This window comes from Nelumbo lutea, chromosome 1 (genome assembly GCF_056320005.1).
Source record: "Nelumbo lutea isolate HS-2025 chromosome 1, American lotus-T2T, whole genome shotgun sequence".
Lineage (NCBI taxonomy): Eukaryota > Viridiplantae > Streptophyta > Magnoliopsida > Proteales > Nelumbonaceae > Nelumbo > Nelumbo lutea.
Window position 1 is genome coordinate 183,667,312 of NC_142684.1, and position 19,188 is coordinate 183,686,499.

Below are 19,188 nucleotides of genomic sequence, written 5' to 3' on the forward strand. Positions count from 1 at the left end.
TCACATTTTCAAACACATTAATCACTTGCTTTAGATTATTCACCCAACTTACTTCATCCCATCCATAGAAAAGAATTGTATCATCAGCAAACTGTAGATGTATTACTGGAACCCTATTCCTCCCTACCCTCCAGCCTTTCACCAAGTTTCTAGAGTCTGCCATCTCAATGAGCTTTCCTATGACTTCAGCAATTAGGGTAAAAAGGAAAAGAGAAAGGGGGTCCCCTTGCCTAATACCCGTGGTAGCTGAGAAATGATTTACCACCCTACCATTCACTAAAATGGAATATTGGCAAGTCCTAATACATCCTTTCACCCACTGGCACCAATTCTACCAAATCCAAAAGGCTTTAAGACTTCCAATAGGAATGACCAATCCACCAAGTCATATGCCTTTTCAAGATCCAATTTACACACTAACCCTTTCTTCCCACTTCGTTTAAAATCTTCCACATTCTCATTTACAATTAGGATTTGATCCACAATTTGTCTATTCTTCACAAAGTCACCATAATTTGGGGAAATTATTAAGGGTAGCACATCTCTAATCCTCCTAGAAAACACCTTAGCAATGATTTTGTAAAGGTTGTGTACCAAACTAATGGGTTTGAACTCTTTAGGGTGAAAAGCATCTCATTTTTTTTTTGGAATTAGAGCCAGGAAGGTAGAGTTTAAACCTGGATTGATCACCCCTCTTTCAAAGAATTCAGAAAACACTCTTTGGATATCCTCCTTAATTACCACCCAACAGTCTTGATAATAAGCCATCGTGGAGCCATCGGGACTAGGTGCTTTAGATCTATTCATGAAAAATATGGCTATCCTTATTTCTTCAAATTCAAAACTTTTCTCCAACCACACCCTTGATTCTTTCGGGAGTCAAGGCCATTTCAAACCCTCAATCTATAATCTACTAGACATAGGCCTTCTATAGATTGATTGAAAATGGTGCACAAAGGCCCCTTCAATCTCACTCTGTTGGGTCAATGTTGCATTATTAATCACTAGCTTGGAAATCCAGTTCTTCGTTCTCCTGCCATTGGATATAGCATGAAAGAATTTTGTGTTCCTATACCCACTTGTGTCTGGACTTTTGCCTCCAATTAATTTCTTCTTTGAAGAGGACATCCTCCAAGTTTTTCCTCAATTCTTTGTCCCTTTCCCCAAATAATCATTGTTCTTCTTTTGCATCTATCTCCTCAATTTGACTAATCAACTGTTGTTTTCTTTCCTCTAGCCTCCCAAATTAAAGAATATTCCATTCTTTGATTTTATTTTTTTACTCTTTTAGCTTCCATTAAAATTTCATACCCACCCAATTAACCCCGGTATTACTTGCTACCCACCATTCCTTCACTTTCTCCTTAAAGCCTAGATGGGACAACCACATATTCTCAAATTTGAATGAGAATGGTGACTCTAGGCAATGTCCCCTATTCCTAGGCTCCACCTTATTAATCAAAATTGGCCAATGATCAATGGTGACTCTAGGCAATGTCCTTGGCTTCAAATCTCCCCAATGTTCTTCACAATCAACAGTAAAAAGAAAATCTATCTAATTTTGAACAAGTTGGTTCAGCTTCGAGATTGGACCATGTAAAACAACTATGTGACATATTCAGCCCAATTTTCCCACAAATTCAGCCAACAAATCTTCTTTTGTTTCTTCTTTTTCAATTTTATCTAATTCCTTCTCTTTGGTTCCCTCACTCTTTCTATATTCCACCGCTTCTCCAATTTCTTTATTCCCTCCGTCCTCACTCTTATTTTTCTTCTCCTTCTCTACAGCTTCCCTTGTCAAAACATTAAGCTCTTCCACTAAAATACTCCACACTTTCTCCCCTACCTACTCTTTTTTGTGTCTCAAATTTATCATGGGAAATTGAAAAGGAAGCATATATGACACATGGAGTACAAAAAACAAGACCAGAGCTAGAATTAGTACCAAAACCCAAAAGCACTAACATACCTGGAACTAAGTTTGAGGTAGGTTCAGTAAGAATTTGGGTTTACAGCTCCCTCCCAAAACAGATTTTGGCCAAGAGCTTCCTGAGCCTGATTCACACTCACAACCACTCCCATCGCTCTATCGTTTATCCCCTCCTGTGATACCCTTATCCGAAGTTTGAAGATTAACTATTATCATCTTACAGGTTCCCTACCCACTGTTCAAATTCTGACTTGGTGTTCCTCTTTCCATTACACAGTTTTCCCCTTTACCCACCAAAGTGTACTCTACTTCTCTCAGAATTCCACCATTATTAGAAAATTTTGAAGTAGAAGTTCTCATTTTGTTCCACAACGATCAGTTCAGCAACCGCACTAAGCAAATCCTCCACTTCCTCTTTCTTCTTTGTATCTTCCACAAAATTGTCGCTTTCTGTTTCTGAATCTGGTTCGTAGTCATCATCAAAGGATTTGTAGTGAATCCAACCAATGTCCACCTCTTCGTATTCCCCATACTCCTCTCTCCAACCTCTGGAATACCTAGGGTTTGGACGATTTGTTCCCAACTTATCTTGGTTCCATACTTCGGATTTAGAGACTAGAGCCCACTACAAGTTTGGCTTCAACTCATTTCTACGATTTCAGCTATTTTGTGAAGCATCTATATTTAGTTCCTGTGAAGACGATGACAGACCACCAGTATGGTCTCCAGTCGTGCCCAAAGGGACCCGACTCACGTGATCTTTTAAAGTATCACATGAGTCAAGTAAGACCAAAGGTCCTTTCTTTACGTTAAACCTAGTTTGACCCACTAAGAACCCGGTTGGGTCAGATCAGGAACTAAAGTCATTTTTCTCTCCTCTGGGTGGGTGCAAACCTTGGTCCGACTGGGCTGTCCTTTTGACTACTTTTGCGAAAGATTGGCTCTTTGTGTTTTTCAATTAAAAAAAAATTAATTTTCCAACCCAAGCCTAGCCTATAGTGAAAATTGATATACTCAAGGTTGGGTCCAAGCCTAAGTAGAGCTTAGGTTGGTCAATTGGGCACAAGTGAATCTATTAGGTTCAATGCACCAAAAAGTTGCATGAAGCTGTTTATTATCACTAATTTAAAGCTTTAAATGAGAGTTTTGTATATCTTGGGTTAGGCTTATATGCATGTTGAGTTTAATTCGAACTATTACTAAAAAGTTGCATGTGTATAGTTGGGTCAGGCTTGGGTTAGGCTAAGGTCAAGCTAAGTTTAAGTCGAAGCTAGAACTACCTAGAGGCTAGCTTTGAGCCCAACACAAAAAATAGAAAAGCCTAGGGTTTGGGGCATAAACCTAGAAATTGGACTTAAGGCCTCATCCCAAATCAGGCATGTGGTCAAGCATGATATTTCTAACCCAACCCTAGCTTGAAATAAAAATTGACATGCTCGGGTTGGATCCAAGCTCGAGCTTGGATCGGTTAATTAGGCTTAAGTGGGCCTATTAGGTTCAATGCACTAAAAAGTTGCATGAACCTATTTTACCATCACTAATTTAAAGCTTTAAATAGGAATTTTGTGTATGTATCGTGCATGCATGTTAGTTTTAAGCTAGGTAAGGTCACTAAAAAGTTTCTTGTGTATAGTTGAGTTAGGCTCAAATAAGTATAAGGTCAAGTTGAGTTTAATCCAAGCTAGAGCTACATAGAGGCTATTGCCAAGTCCAGCACCAAAAATCAAGGTTTTAATAACTAGATTGGACATGAAACTGTTTTGGCCACCGGTTCCCAAGTCAAAAGGTTCAATCATCCACTTTGAATGAACGACCCATTTTGATTTAAAAATAAATAAATAAATAACGGCCAAAAAACATTGTTTGGGTCAATGGTTCAACCGCTCATGTCAGTAGGTAGCTGACCAAATCAATGGTTTTTGGGTGAAATAAAACCAGTTGCTTAACCAATTCCTAGGTCAATCACTCCAACCGTTTGGTCCTGTCCGGTTTTCAAAACCATGCAAAAAAATAGAAAAGCCTAAGGTTTTTGGCCCAAGCCTAACCTAAGGACTGAAATTCGAGGCCCAACCCATGCAAAAATGTTGGTTGGGCTAGTTCAAGTTTAGGTTGGCCTTGCCCAAGTTGCACCCTTAGTCACCCCTAGTCCCTTGCATTGTAACTACATAGTATTGTACATGTTACATATACAGGTCTTCTCATCTCATATGGTAATTTAAAATTGGGCCACAATAATTGTAAGGAGACTTAGGATATCCAATTTGAGCCTAGTCAGTCCAAGTCCAACCCAAGTTTTTTCAAATGGAATCTAAGTGGATCTTAAATTTTCATTAATTTTTATTTTTATATCATTTTTAATGGGTCATCTATTTTATATAAGTTTTTTTTTATGTATTTTCAACGTATAGAAAGAATAAACAAAATATAATACAACATTAGAACATGAGTTCTATGTGCAACATATCAAAATAATAAATTATTAATAAAATAATTATTATAGTATTCTTATTTTATTAATATTTAATTATTAATATAATCTTATTTTACTATTATTATCTTATTATTACTTTCATAATATTATTATTATTACCATTCTTGTCAAACAAATGGAAACAATTAGCCATTTCGATTCTGATTCCAAGCATCAATTCAAAGGAACCAAATAGATCCTTATTGTATTATGTTATATTGCTATTCCCTCCCTCCCTCTTTTAATATCTTTCTTAAATGTATAATAACATGCATTGAGATAAGACACCTTTGAAAATCAATGTTCATCTTTCTATTTAATAATATAATATCTTGATAATAATATATGACTTTGTTAACAATATAACATTGTTTATCTAATCAAAATTAACAATGATTATTTTTTATATTTTTAAATCAAAATAAAATAAGAAAATACCAAAAAAGAAAATAGATAAATGTGTTAATTTAAGGGAAATTACCCTATTAGTACCTTGCACTTTGGGCTTAGAACAACTTTGATCTCGGAACTTTCAAAATGTGCCAATCCATTCGTTAATCAACCATTAAGTGGAATTTAAAAAGACACAAATGCCCTCTGAGTGTCATCTAAGTTTCTTTATTAACCATCCAAACTTAACAAAAAATGAACAGCCCCAAATTATTTTCTCTTCTATTCAAGAAAGTTGGGGTCACGTCTAAGTGAGCATTTTGGTGACCCCAACTTTCTTGAATAGAAGAGGCATGGATTTGGAAATGTTCATATTTTGTCAACATTTGATAAAGAAAATTAGATGATACTTGAAGGACATTTTTGTATTTTCAAATTCCATTTAACGGCTAGATAATAGTTGGTTAATGGTAGGTACTAGATTGGCGCCCAAAATTCAAAATTTTGATACAATATGCCTAATACGGGGCGTATCGTATCATCCAATTGGGGTTTCGATACATCTATTTGCATGTGTTTCGAGAACCCCTTCTTTTTAATAAAAATATGGTTAAAAACAAGACTAAAAATCAAATTTTGAAAAAAAAAAACCTAAAAAAATACAATGATGCATTGTTTTAAGTACCGTAACACCTCTGTCTATACATAAGGTGCATCGATACTTTGAACCTATTGGCACGTTTTAAAAGTTTGGATAATGAATTAAGGTAAAAGACTTAAACCTCCATTCATTTTTCTCCTGCATACTTAAATCTCTCCCTCCCTTTTTGGATTGGACTTAGACCACCCCTGTTAGGTGATGTCATTGGACAAAAATGTCCCCTCCGTTGACAATCCATCAAGAGGGAAGGTCACGAGTTATTAATTTTTTTGAAAAACCCAATTTTACACTATTTTGGATACATGAACTAATTTTCCGCAACAACAAAAATAACACATCTGCTCAATACTTTTCTACAGGTTTGGATACATGAGTTAGTTCATTTTGGATACATGAACTAATTCTTCTTTGTCAAAATTAACGGTAATGGAGGTAGCACATTGTCAACCAGGAGTGGTTTGGAGCTCCTCTCACTACTTAAAGATCTGCTTTACAAAAACAAAAATCTTGCATTCTCTCCAAATGGGGAGTCTGCTATTTTTCCTGTGTTATGTTTTTAATATTTTTTCAATGTTTGCGAGTTCTCGGTCTCTGGTCAGTTCTGTTTGTAAACTATAATAGTTTCTTTCTTCCTTCTTTGTATGTATTCATTCACAGGGATGGATTTCCAAGAATTCATGAGGTTGAGGACGAAGGCATTGATTCATGGCGGTAACACATTAGAAAGACAGAGGCCCACATCATTTGGTGCTTAGTTGAAAATGAAAAGTGTGATGAGGGGCACTGGTTCATGGGCATGAGGACAAGGTCACAAGGGCACTGTTTCCTTTATTTAAATTTCAATTTCCCCCCTTCTATAATCGATTGTGAATCATACGGTTTTTAATTAGCGGCGAAAATGTTGTTCAATTTTCAATGAACTCTATGAATACTGGATTTTTGGTTTCTGCTATTGTTCTTGAACATAATTAGTTTGAGATTTGGTGCATAGCAAGTTTTCCTTTCTTCTGAATAGGGCTTCTAGTTTCTTCTGTCTTTATTTTGAAAATTTGAAGAACTAATAGGGGCAAAAACAGACTTTTAGATGACTCAATTAGAAAGGGGAAGTCTTTTACCCACTGAATTATCGTGCAGACACCGGATCTGTTCCTTACACATGGCGCCTTATATTCACATCCTATCATGCATTGGTAATGTGTCACCTTTTTAATATCAATAAAAGTAATATTTTTAAAAAAATTTCAAAAATGTGTCACCTTTTTTAAAATAATATTTTTAAAGGGCAAAAATAATGCTCATCATCTTCTTCTTGTCATTTGTTCACCAATGTCGTCATTCATCGCCACCCACCACTGCCTCCGCCTTTGGCAACGTTGTCGGAGGTGGCCAGAGGCAGAGGTGGCGACGGTGGCACTGGTGGTCATTCCTCTGCCCAACGCCGCTGCCGCCACCTCTGTCTCCACCCACCTCCAACAACATTGCCATAGGTGGCAGCGTTGGGTAGAGAAATGACCACCAATGCTGTCGCCACCTCCACCTTTGACAACGTTATCGGAGGCAGAGGCAAAGATGGGTGGAGGCAGCGACGGGCGACAACAGACAACGGTGGTGGGTGGTGGCGGGCGGTGGCGTTGGTGAACAAAATGGCAAGAAGAAGATGATGAACAGTATTTTTGCCCTTTATTAATATTATTTTTAAAAAGTTAATCTATTTTTGAATTTTTTTTAAAAATATTATTTGTATTAATATTAGACCCTAAGAGTTGCCCATATATACTTATCCCTACTTATTAGTGATTATTCACCACGATATATCCCGTACTTAGCAGTGATTATTTTACTAGAGATGTCTCAATGTACGGTGGATGTGCCTGTGAGGAGCAGATTCCGTCACCGAACCAAAAGAAAACGACAAATACTTTTAGCAGCCAGCATGTCACGTAGACAGGATTTCCTATTCACTTTTCCAAACCACTCCAACCCGCTGTGAATTGAGAGGATGTGTGGTTGCAATTCACGGAACGGCGGGTAGTGAGTGGGTAGGAAATTTGGGTTCGACTAGTACGTTAAATTTCATGTGTTTTTTTTCCTTTTTTGAGTATATTTTTTTTAGTATAGTGATCAGTCCGTCCACTTCCCGCCCTGAAGAGTAGCTGTAAGATAACTACGACTACAAGTATCAGAGCACCAGAAGCCACTCGCCAGTCGACCCACTATCGGCGATTGGATTAACGGACTACAAGAGGCGATCAAACACGACTGCACATCTCTGTGAAAGACCACGGTATCGGGTTACGATCACACGACGATATTAGCATAAACGAAAGAACTTCGTTTCTGCTTCACAAACGACGAGTCTCGCCGCAGTTTCACCCAGCGAGAATCAGTGCTTCCGACAGTATAATTTTGTTTTCTCTTTAAACAAGGGGAGAGGATACCTGTCCTTTCCAGGACCCGTGAAGTGTCTGCTTAGATTTGTTTATGATCCTTTGGAATCGAATTCTGCAATAATGTGGATAGCTTCTACAGATTATAAGAATCGTTTAGTTAAGTATCAAAGGATTTACAAACATGTTTCACAAGTTGCTTTTTTTTTCTATTGCTTATCTGAATATGTGAAAATTTTGTTGGTTTCTCGGTTGATCTTGTCTTTTGTACTAGCAGTTTCAATGGTGTCTTTTTTCTGTTTATGCAGTTCTTGAATATTAATCTTTTCCTTTTCCCGTAAGCACTTTCTTTTTTTTTTTTTTCTTTTGTTTGTTCTGGAACTTGAGGTTTTAATCTCTCTACTATTTGAAGCTGTATCTGTGTTTGAGACTTTGAGTATCATTTAATCTCTGAAGTTGATACTTAGCTCGTTAAAAACAAACCTAGCTAGCAGAGCTAATCTCGTAAAAGTGGGTTTCTTTTTTTTTTTTTTCTGTTGTTCTTGAACTTCGCAAGCTTGTTTATCCCCAGCTCGTTAAGGTTTATTTTATCGCTTTCATTCCATGAACTCCAATTATATTACTAACTACTGTTTCCAAATAAAAAAGAAGAGATAGTATATTGAACTACTAACTTAAAAACCAGGTTTATACGATCACGATACATGGATAAGGTTGCGGTATTACCAGATTTTATTTATTTTACTTTTGTATTTCTATGCACTGTAAAACTCACTACTAACTAGATTAATTAGTAATAATAACATGCATGGGTATCTTGGGTTTCTGATATTATGTACTTTGTATATGTTAATCGTGTTCTTCCCCAGGAATAACAAACCAGAAGCTGTAAGAAGTTACTATTTCTGGAACAGGAGAAGGAAAACAAATTAAGTTAAAGTTAATTATTATTCTTCTGATCTATTGAGGTGTGCCATAACCCAAAGCTCATTTAGCTCCCAACATATTTCTCTTCCTTTTGAGGTATGTTCCTTGGACAATTTTGATAAACTCCATAACTCCATTCAGGAATGAAAATTTTCCAAACTCCAAACACTTATATTTTATTTATTTATTTATTTATTGGGTTGCGGGGGGATAGGTTACGAAACGTATTCTTTTGAAGTATAAAGTTCTTACTCCAGTTCTTCGCCATGTCACTTTGTCGTCGGTTTTATATATGGGTTTTACGTTTCTGGTAGTGAATCTAAACTAGTTTTCTTCCAAATTCTTCCCCACTATTAACCAGTCTTTCCAAAGTGAACAAAGAAATCTTGTTTTACCATCTCTAGCTTCCATGCATAATCACATTCTGACAATTTTCCTTTTTAATTTGTTTTTTTTTTTTTTTTGCATCAGAGGTAGTCTTTCGTCTTTTTTAGTTTTTTGTACTTTCGTGATGGGCAGGATTTGAAAAGCAGTGGGACCAAGCAAGATGGAGTACTTATGGACTGTTTTCTGTGGGGAATCTGATTGTTCATATAGTGGCGGAAATCAATGCAGCTCCAGTTTGGTTTCTATCATCTATCCTTCGTCATGTATCAACGACATGTTTGTCATTTTTGTTGATCTACTTCTTCTGTTCTTGCTCCTATTCGACTTCTTTTGCAAGACATTGCCAAGAAGAATTCAACCTTCCACCCGCTTCCAATGCTTTCACCTTTTACAGATATCTTCTACCATTTTCAATGGTGGTCTGGGGTTGGTTTACCTGAGTTATGGGGTCTGGATCCTAGAAGAGACACTGAGAAACGGACATACTACTTTACCTCTGCATCCGTGGCTAGTGATGCTATTTCAGGGCTTCACATGGTTGCTGATGTGTTTAACTGTGAGCCTTCGGGGAAAGCAACTTCCAAAAGCCTTTCTGAGGCTCTGGTCCATACTTGCCTTCCTGCTAGCAGGATTTCTGGCTGTCCTGTCTCTATTTGTAGGGAGAAGAGTAACGATTAAGACGGTGATAGATGTATTATCCTTTCCAGCAGCAATTCTATTGCTGCTCTACAATTATAAAGGATGTGAATATGGAGAAGCTGTTCAAATGGACGGCAGAAGTTCTCTACATGCACCCTTGATTGGTCAAGATGGATGCAACAGTAAAATCGATTCATGTGGCAATGTGACTCCATTTTCCAGAGCTGGATTTTTTAGCAGGATGTCATTTTGGTGGTTGAACCCCTTGATGAAGAAAGGTAAAGAAAAAACACTCGAAGATAAAGACGTACCCCAGTTGCGTGAGTTAGATCGAGCAGAAACCTGCTATTTGCTCTTTCTGGAGCAACTGAATGTACAAAAGCAAAAAAGACCATCTGTACCACCTTCTATTTTGTGGACGATAGTTTGTTGCCATTGGAGAGAGATTTTAATTTCTGGATCTTTTGCATTGCTTAAGATACTTACCTTGTCTGCCGGTCCTCTGCTTCTTAATTCATTCATTAAGGTTGCCGAAGGGAAAGAATCCTTTAAATATGAAGGTTTTGTGTTGGCAATATCATTGTTCTTTGCAAAGTGCTTGGAGTCCGTATCCCAGAGGCAGTGGTACTTCCGCACCAGATTAATAGGCCTTCAAGTAAGATCTTTGCTATCGGCAGCTATTTATAGAAAGCAACTGAGACTCTCAAATGCAGCCAAGATGATTCATTCATCTGGAGAGATAACAAATTATGTCATTGTAGACGCTTATAGGATAGGTGAATTCCCATTTTGGTTCCACCAGACATGGACAACAGTCCTTCAGCTTTGCATTGCATTAGTGATTCTCTTTCATGCTGTGGGACTTGCAACAATCGCAGCCATGGTTACGATAGTATTAACTGTGCTCTGCAATACTCCTCTGGCCAAACTGCAACACAAGTTCCAGTCTAAGCTCATGGTGGCACAAGACGAGAGGTTGAAGGCCAGTACTGAGTCTCTTGTGAACATGAAAGTATTGAAACTTTATGCATGGGAGACCCATTTTAAGAATTTCGTAGAAAGCTTGAGGAAGGAGGAATGTAAATGGTTGTCAGCCGTTCAACTAAGAAAAGCATACAACGTTGTTCTCTTTTGGTCATCCCCTGTATTAGTCTCAGCTGCTACCTTTGGAACGTGTTACTTCCATGGAGTTCCTCTCTACGCTAGTAATGTTTTCACATTTCTAGCAACCTTAAAGCTTGTTCAAGACCCTGTTAGAACAATCCCTGATGTTATTGCAGTGATAATTCAAGCAAAAGTTGCATTAGCACGGATTGTAAAGTTTCTCGAGGCACCTGATCTGCAAAGTGGAAACATCAGGAACAAGTGCAACATGGAGGTGCTTGAGCATTCAATTTTTATCAAGTCAGCCAATCTTTCATGGGAAGAGAATCCATTGAAGCCCACACTAAGAAACACAAGTTTAGAGGTTAAACCTGGTGAAAAAGTGGCTATATGTGGAGAGGTTGGCTCAGGCAAATCAACCCTTTTAGCAGCAATTCTTGGAGAGGTTCCTTGTACTGAGGGCAAGGTAAGCTATTATTTGCCACCCCAATTTGTTCTCTTGTACATGGTTGAGAAAGAAATGTCTCCAGTTACAAGGACTCTGTTGCATACATCTTACCTTGAAATGTCACTTCTAAGTGTATTCTGATATGCATCACGACTCGCAAACAATTTCACCAGTGGGAAAATTTCCAGAATCTTATTTGATATTTTTCCATCTCTTTTTTCCCTAGTTTTTGAATTAAATGAAGGAAATACATAGTTTTTGAAATGTCAAAATATTATAGAGATATCATTTAATTCTTGGAATGTTCTAAATACCATCTGGTATTCTGAAAAGAAAAAAAAAATGCTTGTGAGGCTCATATTGATACTCCTTTTGAGGACAAGAATGTGCTTTCATAAGGTCTATTGACTCCATAAAGGGCGAAAAGGGCAGCCCAGTGCACAAGGCTCCCGCCAATACGGGATCTGGGAAGGAACAGATGTATGGAGACCTACCCCTGCACATACAGAGAGGCTGTATGAGTTTATTTTCCCTCCTTTTAAAAACAAGGAACTAGTTCTTTTCATGGTGGATGTTGAAGTAACTTCACCCAATATTATCATAAAAAGTTTAAATATTTTCAAAAAACAGGGAAGCGTGGCCTTGTCATCCACAGTGAAAAGGATTGTTTCCTCCTTTTTTAATGGAGAAAAAGTTTTTTCATCATATACTGATAGCCTTTACAAGGAATCATACTTATAATAGCTGATAAATGTCGTTCTTTTTCGTCCTCAGTTACGTATGGTTGAACTAAATTACATAATAACATTAGTAGCATTTCTAAGACCGATTTACATTTCCCATGTTGGAAAGAGTTGTCTGCTCTTCCAAGAAACCACAGGATATGGTCAATAATCATCTATTAATAAATATGGCTCCTTTTGTTTCATTCTCAGATTCAAGTTTATGGAAAGATTGCATATGTCTCTCAGACTGCATGGATCCAGACAGGAAGTATACAAGAAAATATCCTATTTGGGTCCAAAATGGATTGGCAAAGATATCAAGAAGTTCTTGAGAAGTGTTCATTGGTAAAGGACCTTGAGATGCTACCCTTTGGTGATCTTACTGAAATAGGAGAAAGAGGAGTTAATCTAAGTGGCGGTCAGAAGCAGCGTATTCAACTTGCTCGTGCATTGTATCAGAATGCAGACATTTATCTTTTAGATGATCCATTCAGTGCTGTTGATGCACATACTGCTACTAGCCTATTTAATGTAATCTCATATTCTCTTTTCCATGAAATTTATACATTTATGGCTACCATTTGTATTGATATCTGATTTGGATTGTTTCAGGAATATGTAATGGGAGCTCTGTCGGGGAAAACTGTCTTACTAGTGACCCACCAAGTTGATTTTCTTCCTGCATTTGACTCTGTTTTGGTTAGTGGCAATTCAACTCCTGTATTCTTCTTTTATAAATTCTAAAAAAAAAAATTATGCTTACCCTTTATTGTGAACCTAAGAACAAATTTAGGACTAATCAGTTTTTGGCCTCGTCTTTTGTTTTCTTTTGTCTATCAAAGGTAAGAATTTTTATATATGAACAAAAAAATATTACTATTAATTGAATTGGTAAAAGTGCAATCAACTTGTGCTTTCCAATCAATATGACATAGCCCTACCAGTAGGCTTGCCATGATTACGTATGAAGGAATTTTTAGGGAGTATTGATCAAAATGAGTTCAGGTCATATCTGCTGGAACTACTTTATGAGACAGGGGCTCCAAAATATGCTTTATGTTTCTTTATTGATTTTGATAACTGGTAGTGCAGTGTTGCATAGACTCTTGTAAATGGAAAACATGTCTCTGTCAAACATGCATTGGATGCCAACACTTCACATATACCTGAAGGGCACTTCTATGTAACATTTCCTTTTCTTCTACTAGCTTATTTGACATAAATGAACAGATAATGTACAAAATGAGTGCCTTTTTTTCCTATAAAACATTACTTAGTAACAAAGGTAACATTCTAGACCCCTTTTTTTATAGGTAAATAATGTTGAAATTCAAATAATATGAACTATTTTAATAGTATATACTTCTCTATAAATATGTCTATAAGTCCATGTTTTCCCATTTTGCCAAGTTGGAAATAAGTCAGGTTCCAATCAATTGTCCAAGTCCATGCAACATTGAAGTAGTATAATCTGATCTTTAGAGTCACTGAAGTTATTTTATCAGATGGGTTTCATTTCTTTTAGAATTTTTTTTGGGTGTGATTTTGTAGTTCCTGGAGCTGCTTGTCACAAAAATCCATCATTCATGTGTTGCTTTTTCATGGCTTCTCCCCACCCCCCAAACAAAAAAAAAAAAATGCAACTGATTGCCAGAAATCACTAAATTGCCAAGCTGTTGTAAGTTGTAACTGAGAAGTGACCTAATGTGACTGATTAGTTTAATAAATTGTTTTTTGCTTTACATGTAAGTGGTAATAGTGGTGGAAGGATGCTGTATCTGTACATGAACTGATGTCAAAGCAATTTATGAATGCATTTTGTGAAATAATATCATTTTCCTTTCTTCAGACTTAATCTCAACTACTCGGGATTCATTCACAAAACAATGCTGTAGCTACATGAATCCTCTCCTGGAAGTTTGCTCCATCAAAAGTCATGTTCTGTCGAATTATAATTTTCTAGATGATATGCTACTGTATGCTGTATTTTAAAATGAACCTATCATTTTCACAGTTAATGTCAGATGGGGAAATCCTGCGTGCTGCTACTTATCACCAGCTATTGGCCACTAGTAAAGAATTTCTGGACCTTGTCAATGCGCACAAGGAAACTGCTGGTCCTGAAAGGTTGGCTGGGGTAGTTTCTTCCAAGGGACATGAAACCTCTTCTAGAGATATAAAGAAGACTTATACCGGAAAACAGTTAAAAGAATCAGTACAAGATCAGTTGATTAAGCAAGAAGAGAGAGAAACAGGAGATATGGGTTTCAAGCCATACATTTTGTATCTGAGTCAGAACAAGGGATTCTTCTACATTTCTCTTGCAATTCTCACTCACCTCATTTTTGTGGCTGGACTAATATCACAGAATTCTTGGATGGCTGCAAACGTTCAAAACCCTAATCTTAGCAGATTGAAACTAATCCTAGTATACTTGACAATTGGATTTTTCTCAGTTTTCATTTTGTTCATCAGATCTCTTGCTATAGTTGCTTTAGGTATCCAGTCATCCAAGTCCTTATTTTCTCAGCTACAGAACTCTCTTTTCCGTGCACCTATGTCCTTCTACGACTCTACACCTCTGGGAATAATACTGAGCCGGGTAAGCATCTATATCAAAAAAAAAAAAAAAAACTGAAATCTATGCTTTAGAGATTTGTCTAACTTAACTTCATGCTTCTTCTATAGGTCTCTTCTGATTTAAATCTCATCGATCTTGATGTTCCATTCAGCTTAGTGTTTACCATTGGATCTACCATTAATTCATATGCCAATCTAGGAGTACTGGCTGTTGTTACTTGGCAAGTCCTTTTTGTCTCTATACCAATGGTTTATCTGACAATACGCCTACAGGTAATAAGATGTGAAAGGAGGAATACTTTATAGCAATGGTTTATCTGACAATAGCAGTGCACAAGGCTCCCGCCGTGGGGTCTGGGGAGGGACGGATGTACGCAGCCCTACCTCTGGCTCATACAAAGAGGTTGTTTCCAACATTTGAAACCTGGTCACCCAGGTCAGAAGGGAGCAACCCAACCATTGCGCCAAGGCCCACCAAGGTCACCCATACATACACAAATACATATATATAACAGCAACTCCCCTGTTTCTGCCACATGGAGAGATGATTTGGCAGATCCAAACCTATCACCAAGTAGGGGATCCTCTGGATTAGCCATGTGTTCAATATTCATGTCACATCAGTCCTATACCCCACCCTATTTTGAATTTCCCTGGCAAGATATCGTCTATTCATAGTTTTAATTTTTAATACAAAAGTTCCCCAAAATAAGGGCTTATTGTGTACATGTGGCAAGTGCTTTGGGGCTGAAATTTGTCCCATAAGTAGAGCCTGCAAGACACACATATGGTGCCTTTTTGGTCATTTAGGGAAGCTCACTAAATGACTCAACTAGCAAACTCACTCACTCCCACAAATATAATTGTTATAGCCTTTTCATCAACAACTAACTCTTTAGAAGTTTATTTTTAATCCATAGAGGTACTACTATGCTTCTGCAAAAGAGTTAATGCGGATAAATGGCACAACCAAATCTTTGGTAGCAAATCATCTAGCAGAATCAATAGCAGGAGCCATGACAATCAGAGCTTTTGATGAGGAAGAACGCTTCTTTGCAAAGAATCTGGACCTCATTGACACAAATTCTACTCCGTTCTTCCACAACTTTGCAACCACCGAGTGGCTGATTCAACGCTTAGAAATGCTGAGTAGCACTGTTCTTACTGCCTCTGCACTTGCCATGGTGTTGCTTCCCCCAGGAACTTTTGGCTCTGGTGAGCATTTGCTTTCTTCTTCTGAAAATATCTTAAACATTTACTTGAATATGCAATTTTTCCTAGTATATATGCAACTATGGACATTGGTATTTGGATAAACCATTCAATTTTTTTTTCAATGAAAGTACTATCTCTGTGGAAATTAACATATATAATCACCTTGCACCTCTCACTTTAAACCACTTATCAACCATAGATTCTTGCACATATTTTGTCTATTGAACTATCTCAATACCAACTTCTTGCTGCAGGATTTATTGGAATGGCACTGACTTATGGGCTCTCAATGAACATGTCCTTCGTTTACTCCATTAAAAGCCAGTGCATACTAACAAATCACATGATTTCTGTAGAGAGACTAAACCAGTACATGCACATACCTAGTGAAGCACCTGAAATTATAGAGGCAAGCCGGCCCTCAACCAATTGGCCTGCTGTGGGTAAAGTAGAGATCCATGATCTGAAGGTATTTTGTCTCTTGAGAACTTAGAGCTCATATTGTCATTTCGTTATTGACGAAGATTAATTCATTGAAGAAATTAATGAAAACAGATAAGATATAGGCCTGAATCTCCACTTGTTCTTCGAGGGATCAACTGCACATTCGAAGGTGGGGACAAGATTGGAATTGTTGGTAGGACTGGAAGTGGAAAGACAACTTTGATCAGTGCTCTATTTCGTCTCGTAGAACCAGAAGGGGGTAAAATTGTCATTGATGACATTGACATCTCAACAATTGGGCTACATGATCTGAGATCATGTTTTGGGGTCATACCTCAAGATCCTACACTTTTCAATGGAACTGTTAGATATAATTTGGATCCTCTATCACAGCATACTGATGATGAAATATGGGAGGTATTTTATCTGCTAATCTGCTGTTGCTGTTAACATTTGCAGTAGTTTTGATGATTGGCAGGCCATTTATCTGTCTGAACATTTTGTGGCAAAACTTTGTTTCTCGCCCCTTTTTCATAGAAATAAATGCCTTCTGGAAAAGGGAGATCCATCACGCTGCAGGAAAATTTGCTCTGAACTTCCCTGCCTTAACTACTGTCTGCAAACTCGGACTTGATCCAGAGATCATCCATGTGAATTCTATTTTTTATCAGGAAATTTGACTTGGATAAAACAGAGTATGGATTTGTTTCAGGGTAAACTTGACTTGGATGAGTTCCTTATTAAATGCACTAGACAATAAAAGTTGAACAAAAATTATATTAAATAGAGTTGTTTGATAGTTATTTGATCAGGAAAAATGGGAGCCTCAGAATCCTTATATTGAGGCATGTCATCAATCCCTTTTAATTACATGGAAGAGATTGCTAGGCAACTAAATGAAAAGACAAGTAAGTAAGAAAGTAAATCCAGTATTACACCATGCAGGAATGTGTATTTGCACGAATTGTCCCTTGCACAAGCCTGTTAGGTTTCTTGACATAAATGTAATTACCAATTCGTTAGGGAATTGTCACAACAGTTCATAATAATAGTGATTTCTCCTAATTCAAAGTCTTGATCATCTCATAAGTGCACAGTAGCTTAATTAATTTAACTTCAATTTTCTTAAGAAGCTGCTGTGCACTTTTAGTTATCGCTTTTTAACCTGTTGTTGCTCACTGGTAATTTTTCATGCAATTTTCTGAAAGGTTCTGGGAAAATGTCAGCTTCGAGAAGCTGTTAGAGAGAAAGAAGGCAGTCTGGATTCATTAGGTAAAGTTTTAACCACCTGATCTGCTTTGCTTTTTACCAAGAACTGTTATTTACAATCCATACTGCAGTTGTAGGAGATGGATCAAACTGGAGCATGGGACAGCGACAATTGTTTTGTCTGGGCCGTGTACTGTTAAGCAGAAGCAGGATATTGGTACTTGATGAAGCCACTGCATCAATAGACAATGCAACAGACACTATTCTCCAGAAAACAATAAGGACTGAATTTGCAGACTGCACTGTTATAACGGTGGCCCACAGAATACCCACAGTGATGGATTGCACAATGGTGATTTCCATGAGCGATGGTGAGTCTTACAGTTTCAACCCATATAACTAGGAATGCTCTGCCTTTTTATACATGTCAAACCCATTGGCTCTTGTTAGGACAAGAAATGGCACAAATACTAAAGATAATCCTCTCTCTCTCTCTCAGGACTACTAGTGGAGTATGACAAGCCAATGAAGTTAATTCAAAGAGAAGGATCATTGTTTGGGCAGCTCGTCAAGGAGTACTGGTCTCATTTACAGTATGCAGATTGAGTTGCTACATTTCTGATGAAAAAAATGTCACTAGGGATAGGTTCCAGAGCAAATAAAGGGAAGGTTGTGTAGTTTACCTTTATGTATCTTTATTGTTGTACTCGTATTATTACAGTTCATTGTTTCTTTAACGGAATATAAGATGTATAATTTAGCATCGACTTCAGAAGACTTCCCTTAAGAGTATCTTTAAAGAAGCTTGAGAACATGTATGTATGATATACTTTTTGTAATATATAGTATATTCTTACATTACATATAGAATAGCAAAGTATATTTACAGAAAAATATTTTTTCATTACATATAATATAAAACATATTTTTATATTATATATATATATATATATATATATATGTATGCATGCATGCATGTTATTCGAGCCAAGCTCGTGAGCTTTCAAGCCAAACATTTTATCGAGCTTGAATAACTAATTGAGCTCACCCCAAGGTCCAAAATTGAATCAAGCTTAATCAAACTGGAACCTGAATTATTTGATTAGAGCTCAATTCAATTGCAGCCTTACCACCAGGCCTGATAGTGGGATTTAAGAGCCATCTTGAAGATGCAAAATTAATCAGCATTGACTTAAGAGGACTTACCGTCATGTATTAAATTTTGTAAGTCTTGTTAAGAGTATATGGGTGCAACTTGGACAGGTATCAGGGGCTTCCCAATACACCCTTGAGTGTTTCAGGTCAGACCATGGTTCACGGGGTTGGCAGGCGTTAAACCGACCCCTTAGAACCAGATTGAAAAAAAAAAAGCCTCAATACAGCGGGCATATCAGCCTTATCAATATTTTGAACCTTGTTGAAAATGCCAAACTCTCCTACTAAAGTTTAGAATCTGTCAACAAAACCTAATTATTACTTATTTCTAAAACTTGGCACCCATGGTTACACATTTGCTTTGTTTTCAACCATAATAACTTTCAGTACTAGACAAAAGTAAAGCTAATAGAACTCTGTTATCTATTCCTTTTAATTTATGGATGGTTTCTTTTTTTTTTTTTTTTTGATAGGCTTATTTTATGGATGGTTACCCATTACATTCATTGTCATATAA

General features: G+C 37.1%; 1 protein-coding gene across 5 annotated transcripts; it reads left to right on the forward strand.

The window, feature by feature from the left end:
* The first annotated feature begins 7,424 nt into the window (after positions 1 to 7,424).
* On the forward strand, positions 7,425 to 18,377 carry LOC148879707 (ABC transporter C family member 10-like). 5 transcript variants are annotated; one of them, XM_088961344.1, is made up of 13 exons: positions 7,425 to 7,997; positions 8,708 to 8,861; positions 9,285 to 11,361; positions 12,279 to 12,599; positions 12,681 to 12,767; positions 14,083 to 14,670; positions 14,757 to 14,921; positions 15,569 to 15,863; positions 16,118 to 16,332; positions 16,419 to 16,724; positions 17,516 to 17,579; positions 17,648 to 17,887; positions 18,016 to 18,377. In XM_088961344.1, the coding sequence occupies exons 3-13, from the start codon at positions 9,313 to 9,315 to the stop codon at positions 18,120 to 18,122; spliced, it is 4,437 nt and encodes a 1,478-aa protein (XP_088817470.1). In that variant the 5' UTR covers positions 7,425 to 7,997; positions 8,708 to 8,861; positions 9,285 to 9,312; the 3' UTR covers positions 18,123 to 18,377. The 5 variants fall into 5 exon arrangements, with proteins under 5 accessions (XP_088817470.1, XP_088817474.1, XP_088817472.1 ...); XM_088961348.1 differs by having other exon boundaries at positions 16,220 to 16,332; XM_088961346.1 differs by lacking the exon at positions 8,708 to 8,861 and having other exon boundaries at positions 7,548 to 7,997; positions 9,237 to 11,361.
* The last annotated feature ends 811 nt before the right edge of the window (positions 18,378 to 19,188 follow it).